Source organism: Propithecus coquereli, unplaced genomic scaffold, assembly GCF_000956105.1.
Source record: "Propithecus coquereli isolate 6110/MARCELLA unplaced genomic scaffold, Pcoq_1.0 Scaffold55, whole genome shotgun sequence".
NCBI classification, from domain to species: domain Eukaryota; kingdom Metazoa; phylum Chordata; class Mammalia; order Primates; family Indriidae; genus Propithecus; species Propithecus coquereli.
This window is the reverse complement of record NW_012151396.1, coordinates 6,045,936-6,059,540: the sequence shown is the minus strand read 5'-3', so window position 1 is coordinate 6,059,540 and position 13,605 is coordinate 6,045,936. Positions and strand designations below refer to the sequence as shown.

General features: G+C 42.2%; 1 protein-coding gene across 1 annotated transcript in view; it reads left to right on the top strand.

Moving 5' to 3' along the window:
* Window positions 1-13,605, top strand: part of FBXO15 (F-box protein 15) — a 45,374-nt gene that overhangs the window by 27,401 nt on the left and 4,368 nt on the right. The window contains exon 9 of the mRNA XM_012657585.1: window positions 10,224-10,348. Within this exon, the coding sequence (XP_012513039.1) occupies window positions 10,224-10,348 (125 nt within the window). The remainder of the gene's footprint in view (window positions 1-10,223; window positions 10,349-13,605) is intronic.

The following is a 13,605-nucleotide window of genomic DNA, read 5'->3' as shown; positions in this document are numbered from 1 at the left end:
AGTGTCCAGCGTGTCCTGGCCCCACCTTCATGAGCAGCTGGCCTTGGTGATAGGTGAGCACGATGCAGTTTCCACAGTGCCAGGGTGGGGCAGGGGTCCCTGCCACAGCTGCTTCCCAGAGCTCTTCTGCCCCTTCAACCTTGGGAGCCCCCATGAGGCCTGTGTGGCTCCACTGTGCCTCCCCATGCCCCACACTGCTGCTGGCCCTCTCTGGCCTGTCCCTTCCATCCATGCCCCAGCTCTGCTCCAGCCATGATGGCTTCCTCACTGTTCCCAGACTGGGCCAGGCCTGCTGTGTGCTGGGATCCTTGGCACACTCCTCTGCCTGCTGTGTCAGCACAGGGCATCTCTGCATAGGCCTGCTTCACCAAGCTTCTCAGTGAGGCTTTCCCCGCCTTACTGCACCTGGAAGCTCTTCTTCTCCCATCTCCCAGCTCTGCCTGGCGTGATTTTTCTCCATTGCACTATCATACTATTCAATTTTATTTATTTGGTTGTAGTTAAATTTTACTTTAAGAAAAGTAAGCTCTGCAAGGCAATATTTTTGCCTGTTTTGTTCAGTACTATCTCTCAGAATAACAGAATCAGTACCTGGCACATAGTAGGCATGCACGTGAGTATTACAAAGAGAGTGGATGGTGAGCCGCCTGCTCCCAGGGGCATGCAGTCGAAAGGCTCTTAGATAAACTGTCCCGGGCCTGTTACCTTAAAGCTCTCCCATTTCCCCAGCTGAAGGATTCTGAGCCGCATTGGATCTTTTGGCCAAAGCTTTCGCAGTTCTCTGTTGCCTCTAGAGGAGAAGGTGCAACTTCAGGATACTGCAGAGCAGAGCTGCAGGCCCATCAGCCTCCTTGCTGAACTGGAGCAAGGGAACAGCTAGTGGTTGGGCCTCTCTGTGGAGGGGCGTGACACCCTGCCCTCTTCCTCAGGCCTGAGTCTCAGGCTGCCTCATTTCCTTTACTCACAGCCCGGGAGAAGGGGAGAGGGGCGTCAGAGCTCCCCTTTTAAACTAACCGACTGTCTCCCTGGCTCTGGGAAGAGAAAGCCTCCCACTTAACCTTCTGGCAGAGTACTCTGTATCTGTTTACCTAGGGTAGGGTACTTTGCTATGTAAGTAAAAGTTACTTGAAATCTGAATATAGATACTAAGTATCTTTCCCATGCTTTGCTTACAAGACAAACATCAGGAACTTCTTATCCAACATGGTTTATAAGACATGTTTTTTACAGGTTACCAACTAATCTGTAAGAATTGCTTTTGACACTCATAAGTTAAAAGTTTTTTTATTTTGAAATAATTTCGCATTGCACAGATACAGATAATTCCTCTATAGCCTTTATGGTAGAATTCACCAATTTATAACATTTTTGCCATATTTGTGTTGCCATTTTCTCTTTTTACAGATGTAAACACGCATGTACATACACATAGGATCAGTCTGATCACTCTATTCTTGAGGGTTAGGCCTGTCAGGTGCTAGATCTGTCTTAGGGGATATTTAGAATGCCCTTAATAATGATGAATGTGATAGTGATAGGGAACACTTATGAGTACTCGTTACGAGTTCTTGCTAAATGTTTCATACTTACATTAATTATTTAACTTAATCTCGTAGCAAGCCTGTGAGATAGGTACTCTTACCTCTCCTGTGCTATTGGTGAGGAGTCTGGGGCTGATGGTGTGAGTCAGGTCTCTAATTCTGCAAAGCCAGCACGCGGCACAGTTCCAGTCTGCACTTGGGCATTGGGACTTGAGCTAAATGAGCTAATTGAGTCCTAACTGCCTGGATTTCTGTAATATACTGCCTGTATATTTTTGCTTTTTAATGATATGCTTTTAGAGTGTGCCTTCTTGTATGCAACACTGTAACTGTTTTTACAAAGTGTGGGCATTGTAAGTGTGGGCTGGGAAAGGTGCTTCTCTGCTGACTTGCTAACATAGCGTTAAAGCCACTTCTGTGTTAATTCGAATAAACCCCTTCGAAGGTTATGTGATTGTTACTACGTGTAAGAGGTTAAGTTAAATGAAGCAGAATGGGAAACTGAGATGCCTTTGTGTTTTTTTTTTTTCCCCAATAAGAAGACTTGATACAATGAGACAACTTCCAAGGTGGATTCAAATGCATTTCCTCTTCACATGGTTCTACTATTAAGAATCAGCAGAGGGCGATGTTGCCATCAGAGTGTCTTTCTAACATTTTAAAAAAGTACAAATAGAATGTCCTCTGCAGTTTTTGAGAAACTCTCTTGTGGTACCATATGGTATATTTAGAAAATTTCAGCTATGTCATTGCAGTTGGGGATGACAGCACTTTGCCCCTATTTTTTTTTTAAACACTTTCTCCCCATCAAGGATAAAATGTTTTACCATAATGTCCCTAGAATTTAGGAGGCTCTGTATTCTGTTCGTGAGAGATGAGAAACCAGGCCTGACACTAATGATGCAGTCTGGAGGGCGAGGCAGGAAGAAAAAAGGCGAGGCTGGTTTGTTTGTTTGGGTCGCTCGCTCGCTCGTTACAAACAGTTACTGAATACAGGAGATGTGCCCCCAGGGGTAGATGTGCCTCAGATGGGGATCCTGCCCTCCAGAGGTCAGGGAGACAGGGAAGCCTGGTGATCTGGCACAAGCACATGCCGGGAGGGGTGGTGCTCAGGTGCCTGGAGGGCGCGGGGGTGGGGACAAAGCACCTATTGCAGTGCCCAGGCAGGTTGGTGGGTGTGTGGTCCAGGCCAGGGTGGGGGCCCTGTGGTAGTGGGAAGGAGAGCATTTTAAATGGGACATAATTTATGAACAGAGCCTGAATTTGGTCATTTTGTAGGGCCTTTTCCAGCATCCTATCTTTGAATAAGGAGTCTGTGGATGTACCAGTTTAGCCCACAAATTCATTGCAATTCTGTTAAAAAATCCCAATGGGAATTTATTATGAAACTTGAAAAGCTGACTCTAAAATCCATTTGGAAATACACATATGCATAGAAAATGGCTAAGAAAATTTACTTTAAAATTTTAATTATGAGATCATATAATCTTTTCTATAAATGATATGTGTACAGGTTACAGAAAAACAATAAAAAACCATGTTTAAGTTTAAGAAATAGACCATCACCTCAAGTTTTTAGGCCACCTGTGTGTCCGTTCCTGCTCTCATTGCCTCTTTTCCTGCCAGAGGGAACCACTATTCTATACATTGTGTTAATTGTTCCCTTGCTTTTCTCTCTTTTTTGGTAATTAATCCTCTTTGTATAGTGAAATGACACTCAGAGAAATGCATAAAAGAGATTATTATAAAGCAAACACCTGAGTGATCACCATTCAGGTCCTGATAAAATCTTGGAAATGAATAGGGAGAGGGGCCAGGCCCAGCAAGTGTTAGACACACTAAACCATGGTAAGCAAGAACGTTACCATTAACATGGTATCGTTGAAGGACTAGATACCCAGGAGAGTTCAGCAAAACACTTTCATATCTTATGCAGTCCCAGATTATACATAAACCCTGTATTCATATTCTGATAAATATTGGACTCATAGAAAAGCAATTAGTAGCTATTTTAATTAATTGCATCACGATTTATCTGTATATCTGTATATGTCTTCATTCTTTAAAGGATATTTATGTATTTCTTTAGAGTGTTAGGATATAATGCATTGTGTAAAATAATTTGCCTAACACTGGCTGTAAGGATCTCCAGAATTGAATATTCAGGAATACAAATAATCAAAGGATTTATGATATGTTTATTTTCAGACAGAACAATCCCAACGAAATATTCAGAGTAAGTTCTGGCAATTTAATGCTGTCTACCGCTTGGTCACAATATTTTCTCTGAACAAAATATCCCTTTGTTCTATTTTCTTAACTCTGTCCCATGTACTTTTCTACAAGGTCCTTTGATTTTTTTTTTTTTTTTCCTTTCCAAGATCTGTTACTAAAAACAAACCAGAAGAACCTAGTTAGCTCTTGGTGCCTGGGGTTAGGTTCCTGAGTCACAGAGGGGGAGGACTGCATGCAGACTGACTCGGTGGTAAATACTCAGGGATAGGCATCGCCTCATTGGCTGACCGGCAAAGTACTCGCTCAGCCAGGGCTGCCTCGTCCGTTCTGAGGCTCTCCCAAGGCCTCCTGGCTGTGAGCCCCAACACGTCTCCAGTGGGCTCAGCTCCGGCTGGTGGAGCCAAGTCGTGCTCTACTTTTCTGCCTTCCCTGCCCTTTCAGACCTGAGCGTGTTCTATTCTGGCGTGGTCAGGACCAGCCTAGGTCCTCTGATTTCATAATCTATTGCTCATATTTCCAGGCATTAATCTCCTTCAGTAAGAAGCTGTATCTGCGGGAAGGTTTTTCTACCTCTTAGCATTACCTGCTAGTGAATGAAAAGGATCTGTGACCTTCCTTCTTTCCTTCCAGGTTTGACTCCTCCCTGGAACTTCTGTGTGCTCCTCCCCCAAGGACCTGGGAAGTTTTCTTTCTTTGTATTTTTATGTGTTCTGCCACTTTGATAAGTTGGCTGTATTGAGAATTTTTAGAAAGGATCTGTCTGATGTGTTTTCAAAGAAAAATTTATGATCCCTGAACCTGCAGATATTTGCTTCCTGCTTCGTCGTGTATTGCCACTAAAATTAAGCTAGAAGGAAGTTTAGGTGAATAAATATTTTGCTATCTGAATTGGATTTATGAGGGACAAGAAGGAGGGGGAGGGATAAACAGTGAAGGAAATACTGAAAGAGTAATTCGTGAATAAGTACTGGAGGTGGGTTTATAAAAGTGCCTGGTGGGTTTTTCTATATATGTTTTGTTTTCTTTTCTTTTGGAAATGTAAAGGGACTGTTGGCATTGGGTCCCCAAGACCAATTCGACTTCAGTGATTTGCTAGGAGGACTATAGGCCTCAGGATGTAGTTGTATTCATGGCTAAGATTTATTACAGTGGAAAGATACAGTGCAAAGTCAGCAAAGAGAAAAAGTGCATGGGATGAAGTCGAAGTAAACCAATATGAGCTTCCCGGAGTCCTTTCCCTGTGGAGTAACAGAAGATGTGTTTAATTCCGCAGCAACACCTTGGCCTTGTTACCACACGTGTGAGATGTTGTATACCATTAAATAACTAACTGGAGCTTGTTAGAGACTCAGCACCCAGGGTTTTTATTGGGGGCTGGTTACATAGGCAGTCTCTGGCTGGCACTACCAAAATTCCAGACTCCAGAAGGAAAGAGGCTGTTCAGCATTAACCACATGGTGAACAATTTAGGCACAGTGAACCACCCTTATTGGTTAGGCAATAGTGGGTGAGGAACACTCCTGAAATCCAATTCCTAGACCACATCCAAGGGCCAAGCTTGCAAGTAGTCCTTTCTAAGTATACAGTGTCCGGCCTGCTGTGTGAACTCTTTTCTGCATAACTGTCCATTAATACTTTGGTGTGATTATGGTACAGCCTAGTGAAAGAGAAGAAAGGAAATAGTCCAGTTGTGCCTTTGATGTGCAAATCGAGCTTGCCAAAGGGCCTGATAAGCAATGCAAAGTATGAAGAAATGTATATTTATTTGATCTTTATATCAAGCTAATTATTACCAATTTTCAGAAGCTGAAGGAAAAAGGTTTTGTATGTTGACTACAACATAGTATGTTGTAGTCTTTTTATCAGTATTGAGAGGGAGAGTAATATTTAAAAAAGGGAAATAATATTTAAATAACAAAATATGCTGCTGCTTTTATTTTTATGCTTTCAAAAGAAAGTATTGTTTATTTATTTGCCAGTTTGTGTTAAGCTGTTGAAAGTAGAATGATTATAATTACTTTTGAAAACACTTTATTTTTTTGATGTTGGAATTAATTTTTTGTTACTATGTATAACCCCAAACATTAAAAAAAAGCTAATTTCTTATAATATTGTGGTGGATCTGTCCATTTCTGATAGAGGGGTGTTGGAGTCTCTGACTATAATAGTGGATTTATTTATTTCCTTTTGCAGTTTTGTTGGCTTTTGTCTCAGATGTTTTGATGCTCTGTGCTTAGCCACACACACATTAAGGATTGTTATGTCTTTTTTGGAAAATTGATCCCTTTATCATTATCTAATGCCTCTTTATCCCTGATACCTTTCTTTGCTCTGAGGTCTGCTCTGTCTGAAATGAATATAGATACTTCCACTTTCTTTGATTGGTGTTAGCATGGTATATTTTCTTTATCCACTTACTTTTAATCTATGTGTGTCTTTACATTCAAAGTGGGTTGCTTGTAGACAACATATAGTTGCGTCTTGCTTTTTTCACCAATTCTGACAATCTCTGTTTGTTTCATGTTTTTATATATGTCATCTTATTTCCTTTTTATTGTTGTGAGTCCAAAAATATATGGATTTTTGTTTCCTCTCTTCCTTAATTACTTTTTATGTTTCTAGTTCAGATTATATTTTCTAAGCTTGTGTCATAACAGGTAAAACATTAAAACAATATAGTCCTTTTTGGGTGGTGACTACCTAGAAAACTTAGAACACATAATTCATTATAGTATCTTTATTAGTAGTTAGTACATTTTTTTCCTGTTTTATACGTCTAGTGACTCATTATGGAAAATAAGCATTACAAATTACTGTTTCTCAATTGAATAAATATGATTTATCAATTTTTTTACCGTATGATTTTTTTTTAAACTTTTCCTACCTTAGGTTACAAAGATATTCTCCTTTGTTTTTCTAGCAGTGTCATGCTTTTACGTGTAGGTTTGTGATCTGTCCCTAACTGATTTTGTGTAAAGTATGAGGTAAGGGTTGAGTTTTTTTTTCCCAGTGTGGATATCCAGTTGTGAAGAGACTTTGTACCACTTGTGAAGAGACTTTCCTTTCCATTTGAATTATTTTGATGTCTTTGTCAAAAATCAATTGCTTGTGAAGTTGTGGGTCTATTTCTGGACCCATCCATTCTGTCGATCTATTTGTGTGTCTTTATAGGCAATACCACACTGTCTTGATTGCAGTAGCTCTAGAGTAAGTCTTAAAGTCAACTTTTTTCTCCTTTTCAACATTGTTTTGGCTATTTTAGGTCCTTAGCATTTCCATATAAAATTTAGAATTATCTTGTCAATTTCTATTATTAATATTTACTTATAAACATTAATTATTTATAAACTAATTTTTAACGTACTTGCCGGGATTATGGTTGTGATTGCATTGAATCTATAGATCAATTTGGGCAAATGGACATCTTAACAATATTGAGTCTTCTGGTCCACAAACATAGTACATCTCTCCTTTGTGCTTGGCAGCAGACTTGGCTCTTTACATAGGGTATTATTATTGAGATGATGCATATGGAGTGCTTAGCACACTTAGCTTGGCATATATAATATAATCATCCACTTTGTAATGTTAATAAGTATTATTAGTGCCTTTAATCCTCACAAAGCCTTATAAAGTGCTATTCGTATCCTCAGTTTACTCAGTCTGGAACTTGACCATGATTATTCAGCTAGTAAACGGGTTTGGAATGAGGTCCCTGTCAGCCTAAAGGCCACGCTTGTAGGTACAGTGTCACTGGGAGCCAAAGATCGTGAGCCTCGGATTGTATTTTGCTGCATTTTGTGGGTGTTTTTACATATTGGTAGATTCAGGTTAGAGTCTCCATGAGAAGAATTTATTCTGAACTGTTTAAGGAGCAGAGGAATCTGATAAAAAACAGGCTACTTCAGAGTCTCTTCAGGAGAGCCAGATTCTGCATTTATATATGCACATGCACAGCCACACTGTGTGGCTTCTCTTGTGAAAATATCGCCATTCTATACACAACAGCGGACTCCAGGGCTCTGCCCTGCCAGCCTAGGGAACCGGCCCCTCTGCCCCTGCGTGTGCCAGCAGAGGGCTCTTCCCATCCTCCACGCCTCCTCACAGCGCTCACGTCTGCCCCCGGGTTTGCAGGGGTGCTCGAGTCTCATCGCAGGAAACCGATCACTCCTGACCTAGTTATGAGGAATGCTGGAATGAGAGACAGCGAGTGTGGGACTCACAGATTGAGACATTACCCAAAATTTTGGGAAGCCATAAATGGTTGCCCAATGTATCTTGTTTGCTAATTTATAAATAGGTTTTTCTCTATTGGTAGTAATATGAAAACAAAGCTTCATGAGTTTGAAACTACATGATAAATTCTTAGCTAGTATATAAACTAATAGGTGTGCAGGGTTCCCCTGCTTTGTGTGTGTTTTAATCTATTATTACATAGACTCTAGACACAGGACAGGGTTTGACTCATGTTTCTGCCACTTAGTGGTATTACCTTGGGCAAGTTACTGTCACCCTGTGCATCAGTTTTCTCACCTATGAATTCAGAAAATTGTAATACCTAACTAATAGCATTATTCTAAGGTATTCTTGTAAAGTGTTCTTCTAAGCTACTATACACAATATGCTTAACTCAGTGCTTGGTATACAATAAGGACTCAGAAATACTACTTATTTTGTATATGCATACTTTCATACATACATTCTATGTGCAGATTGTTTAAATGTGGGAAGAGCTTAACCTTTTTCTGTCTTACAGATATAAGCGGTTAGAGAGGGTTGGGGGAAAGAGCCCTGACCTTTTGAGATACAAGTGTGATAATTGTTCTGAAGTGGGAGAATATTTGGTAGAAACAAAATAACAACATTCCTTGTTTCCTACAGGGATTTCTTGTTTATTAGCTCAGACAATTGCCATTAGAGGTTATTGGCTGTTGTACTTTGGGGTCCATATTCAGCAGTGTCCTGAGGACAGCCGCGTGGAAAATGAACTCCTGGTTTCCCGTACTGCGCCGTTGGCCGCCTGCGCACATGCCTGCCTTTGCTGTGCCGTCGGAGGTCTCTCTTGACTTTGCACGTGGCTGGGCGGTAACAGCAGAGCAGAGTCACATCTGGTCCATTCGCAGTGTCATTACTGCGCCTCCGCTGAGGCCTGGCTTTCACAGACTTCCTCCCTGCTTCTGCCCATCCCTGCCAAGGGGATGGTAGAGCTGTTGCCTGGGAAAGGCTGGTGTCATTTGGCATTCATTCCTACACCTGGGGAGAGTGGAGAGAGAGCTGCACGGTTCTTGCTAATTACTCCACAGCAGAGAAGAAAGTGTGGGCTGTCTCCGTCCTTGGAACAAAAGTAAGACTCAGCGTGGCCAGGGAGGCCGAGAGCGCCATCCCACAGGGCCAGAAACCTGCCTGACGGTCTCTCTTGCTTAAAGCACATTATTTTGTCACAAAAGAGTCCTCTGGCGAAGCATCAGTTTTAACCTTTTGGCTACACTTAAGTTGGAGAACACTATGTGGAATTTCTAGAACAGAGCTTTGGATCTCAAGGCAACTTAGCTTTGGTTTTATTTTATCCCATGAAATAATCAAACTAGGGCCAGAGTGCGTTGCTCTTATCTGTTCTTTTTCCATCTCTTTGCCCCGTGACTTGCATCTTACCCTTATTCAGGTGTCTGTCTCTGAAAAAATCTTGCTTACGAGTGAGGATGCCACTGTGTTGTCACACTTGATAGTTGTTTTTCAGGGTATGTTAGAATGGGACTGGGAGGCTGGAGAGTGCTTCAGGCTCCTTCCCCGCCCCCGCGCCCCCTGCCGCATCACCAGAGGCCCAGCAGAGCAGAGCAGGGTGTGGCTTGGCTGGTGGGGCCCTGAGCAGTGCCAGGTTGAGGTTGCTGTAGCCAGCTTTGAGCCAGGCAGGGGAGGGCCAGGGTCGGCCTCAGGCTGGGCAGGCACTGCAAGCGCCCTCACTCACTATGAGCACATGCTGAGTGGCCCTTTGGTGTCCCGTGCTGGGTTTCTGCCACCTCCTCATGTCCGCCTGCTCTTTAATCCCGCATTTCTTGGGGCAGCTTTCTCAGTGCTTCCTCTCACTTGATTTCCTTTCTTTGCCGTTTCTGCCTCTGCTTTCTTCAGTTCGGTAATTCTCGTTTTCTGTTTCTGTCACTGTTGGCTTAACCAAGTCGGAAGAATCTTTGTCTCCTCACAGTCTGTGCATCGTGACAGGGTGGGGTCCAGGCTCCCCCCACCGTTTTCCCCAACTCACCTTTGGCGTCACTTTGCTGGAGCATGTTAATCTTCCTGTCTCTGGGGTTCAGATATCCTGGTCTGGCCTCAAGGTGGGGGCCATGTCTCTGCGCCTTAGCAGGCTGAGCCGTCCCTGCGGAGCAGCTGCCCTGAGATGATTTGTCATCTGTACTGTTATATAGTAACTTAAAAAATCCTACCTTTTTTCAGGAAACATTGAAAATGGATATGTGAAGCTCATTGTTATAAATTCGAAAATTAACAGAGAACACCTACCTCTTATTGGAAAAGTTGGCCTCTCTTGGAGAACTAATGTTCTTGATGGCTGTATAAAGGTAAAAAACAGCTGTTTTCTTTTCTTCAAGTAACTTGGTTTCTGTATAATAAAAAAAAGTCTGTTGATACGTGTATATATTATGCTTCCTTTAAAGTTCTGGGTTTATCATTCTGGTTTCTGAAGGTTCGTGTACATTCTCTTAGCCATTGGCAGTCAGTTCACTCACCAGCGCGTATTGCGTGCCTGTTGTTTTCCCTGAGTGGGTGGAGGAGGAGCGGTAGCAAACCTGCAGCAGTGTTTCTGGACAGCGTCCCCCGACAAAGGCCCCCGTCTGTGTGTGTCATGGAGAGAGAGGGGGATGAAGGTTGGACCAGGCAAGTAGCATCTGCTCAGAACACCTTGATCAGTGATATGCTAATTTAAAATTCATTGCAGTTGTAAGTTCTCGTTCTAGGATATAGGTATTTCCTAGAACAGTTAAGTAAAAACTAGCCACGTGGGTGGGAGAGTTGATTTAGAGGTTGGGAATTGGCAGGGGCGGAGGGAGGGAGGGAGGAGAGAAGAGGTGTTCTCACATTGTTTTGTTTTCTTCTCTGAACCCTGTGTCTGTGGCTATGCCTGGTCCTCATCATTCTCTGTCTTTGTTTTGTGGGATGAACAGGATATTTGTAGTCACAGGAACCCGTGGGATTGATCTCCTGAGACTGCGGGGGCCTCCTGTACCATAGCTCTGTTCTGTCCTACATGTGTGGATGCCTTGTTAGAACTATTAATGACGATGCCCGAGACCACGAGCATTATCTCTTGAGCCACTTGATTCTTGATACAATGAGATGTTTCACTAATCCTATTTATTTGTAAACAAATGTTTAGACTTTGGCAAAAGTGATGTTATCACACATACAGGAATATCATTTCATGCCTTTAAGAGCACAAACCTGACTTCTTTATTTTTCTTTGATGGATTTAGATAGGGCTTATAATAAAAATATGTGCTAAAATAAAATATTAAAATATAAATAGATCTTGAGGACCAAGAAAGGCAGAATGTAAATATGACAAACTTTTAAAGTGTCAGCATAATTTTTAAAAGTAGTTTGTGTTTTCTAGTAGTTTAGAGCAAGATGAAAGCAGTCATTTAGCTCTCATTGGGGCAAATAGAGAAGTGTAGTAATTATAGGAAGAAACAGAGCTTTATCCTAGCTCTGATCTTTAAAAAACAAAATCTCCAACAGGACCTTATGTAGGGCAGACTGGGCTATGTAATGGACCAATCCCACGTAGCACATGAGCGGCAGATGCACTGTAAGATTTCATACAGCAGTTGTCATAGAAGCGGAGGATATAGTTTCAAGATTGGACTCAAATGAGCTCTAAGTAGTGATTCTGTAGGTTGCTGAACAAGTATACAGGCTTCCAGAAAAGCAGCTTGGTCTGAAAACAGGATTTTAAGTCCTTAATATAGGGAATGGGTTGCCTGTCCCTGGACAATTTTCCCCATAAATTCCTTCTCCCAGATGGGCTTTGGGAGAAGACAGAGAATAGCTCAGAAGCTTGTGCCCTCTCCCTTGGCCCGGAGGGTGGTGTGGTTGATTTGCATTTTGCCATTTATACTGTTGGGTTGAGTATGTCCTTAGAGTTCCTGAAGGGAAAAAGTCAGGTAAGTGATGTCATGTTTCCTGTGCAGATCAGGAATTTCCCTCCAGGAATCTGATGACCCTAAGTATAGTGAAATGATAACGTTTATTTTAAGAAATTGCTTTCAAGAGTTAAAAACTTTTTTTTTTTAATGTAAGTAAGAAGATAGAAAAAGTTTCTTAGGTGCATATGACTATTAAAACAAAAATAAAATCAAATCCCTGCTTCTCTTAGAAATTGTAGAAACAACTTCTGGTGAGGAGCTATCTAATACTGTAGCTTAGAATGCCCATCACAGCAAAGGCTAATAAGAAAGAATGTCATCCAAATCTGATTCTGGTCACAAGGACAAAAAAAGAAACAATAATAAATATTAATGATAATGACAGAGGACGCTGCTGTGTTGCATTGTGTTGTTCGAAGTGATGTGTGGCCATGGAGGGGGTATCTGGTGTCCACTGGACCTTATTGTTCCCATAAAAATCTTCTTCCTGGAGCTCAGAGGAGAGTGACCTTTGACACTTAACTGGCATGGAGGAAGTTCAAGTGCAAAGGGTCTTTAGCTCGACTCCCTGAGTATAACTTCAGCAGCTCATAAGTTTGTATGGTAGATTATTAGACTTTAAAAATAAAAAGAAAATCACATTATAAGCAACTCAGTTTTTTCTTTTTTAAGTCTGGTTGTGGTATCAAATACATTTTAAAGATGCTTCCAGTGACTGCATATTAGTTATGAATCCAGAGAGGCTGTTTGCTCTCTAAGGGATTGCCCTGGTATTTTACAAAGTCATTTTGAATAGCTAGACTACCCTATCAAGGTAGCCTTGCTGTGATTTTCAATGTAATTCAAAATAAAATACTCTCCTGCTCTTTCAGTTCCTATCAGGATTTCTGATTGATGGATTTTCTTTGATAAGGCTTTTCCTGTTGTGTTTCTTTTACTTTTTTCTTTCATGGTTTGGCATTTTTTTGATGTTATTTTGACACTACTTCTAAAGCTATATAGGGTTTGGCATCAGTTTTAATTTAAACTAGGTATTTCTCTGTGGTTCTGCTTTATTTGAGAAGAGTTGAGTTTAGCGGAGCCTGCTATGGGCACAGCGTGGTCCAGCATGCTGTGGGTGGCTGTGCCCCATCAGAAAGGCACATCGGCCCCTTGCTGCCACACACTGTGGCTGTGGGGTTATTAAGTCTGCCGGTGCCACTGGACCAAATACCTTAGGAAGAACAGGATATTCCCACATGTGCAAGTGCTGCACTTTCCCCAGATGCTGAATTTTGAACCTGGTGCAGTTCCTTGGCAGGTGGGGGTACAGGTTAGGACAGCAGCTTACTCCTGGGGGGAAGGTGAGGTTCTCTCACTGCTCAGATGTGTACCTGCTGGATGTCCACGGTGACAGAGACCGATTTAGGAATGGATTGTTGGAAACAGAGCTCCCTGAAGGTCAGTAGGAGGAAGATTTGAGGTAGGTTTTAAAATACAACCCCCTCCAGAAGGATGGGGGTGATACATTGTGGAGGAGGAACCGAGTGAAAAGGAGGTGGATGGGGGGTGAGGAATGAGGTGCTAGAAGTGCTCCCTGTGCCACAGAGGTGGGTGGGGACCACAGACAGGTGAGCAGACCCATTGGCTGCATGCCTGGTACCGAGGCTGCCCGTCCAACCTCGCTGTCATGC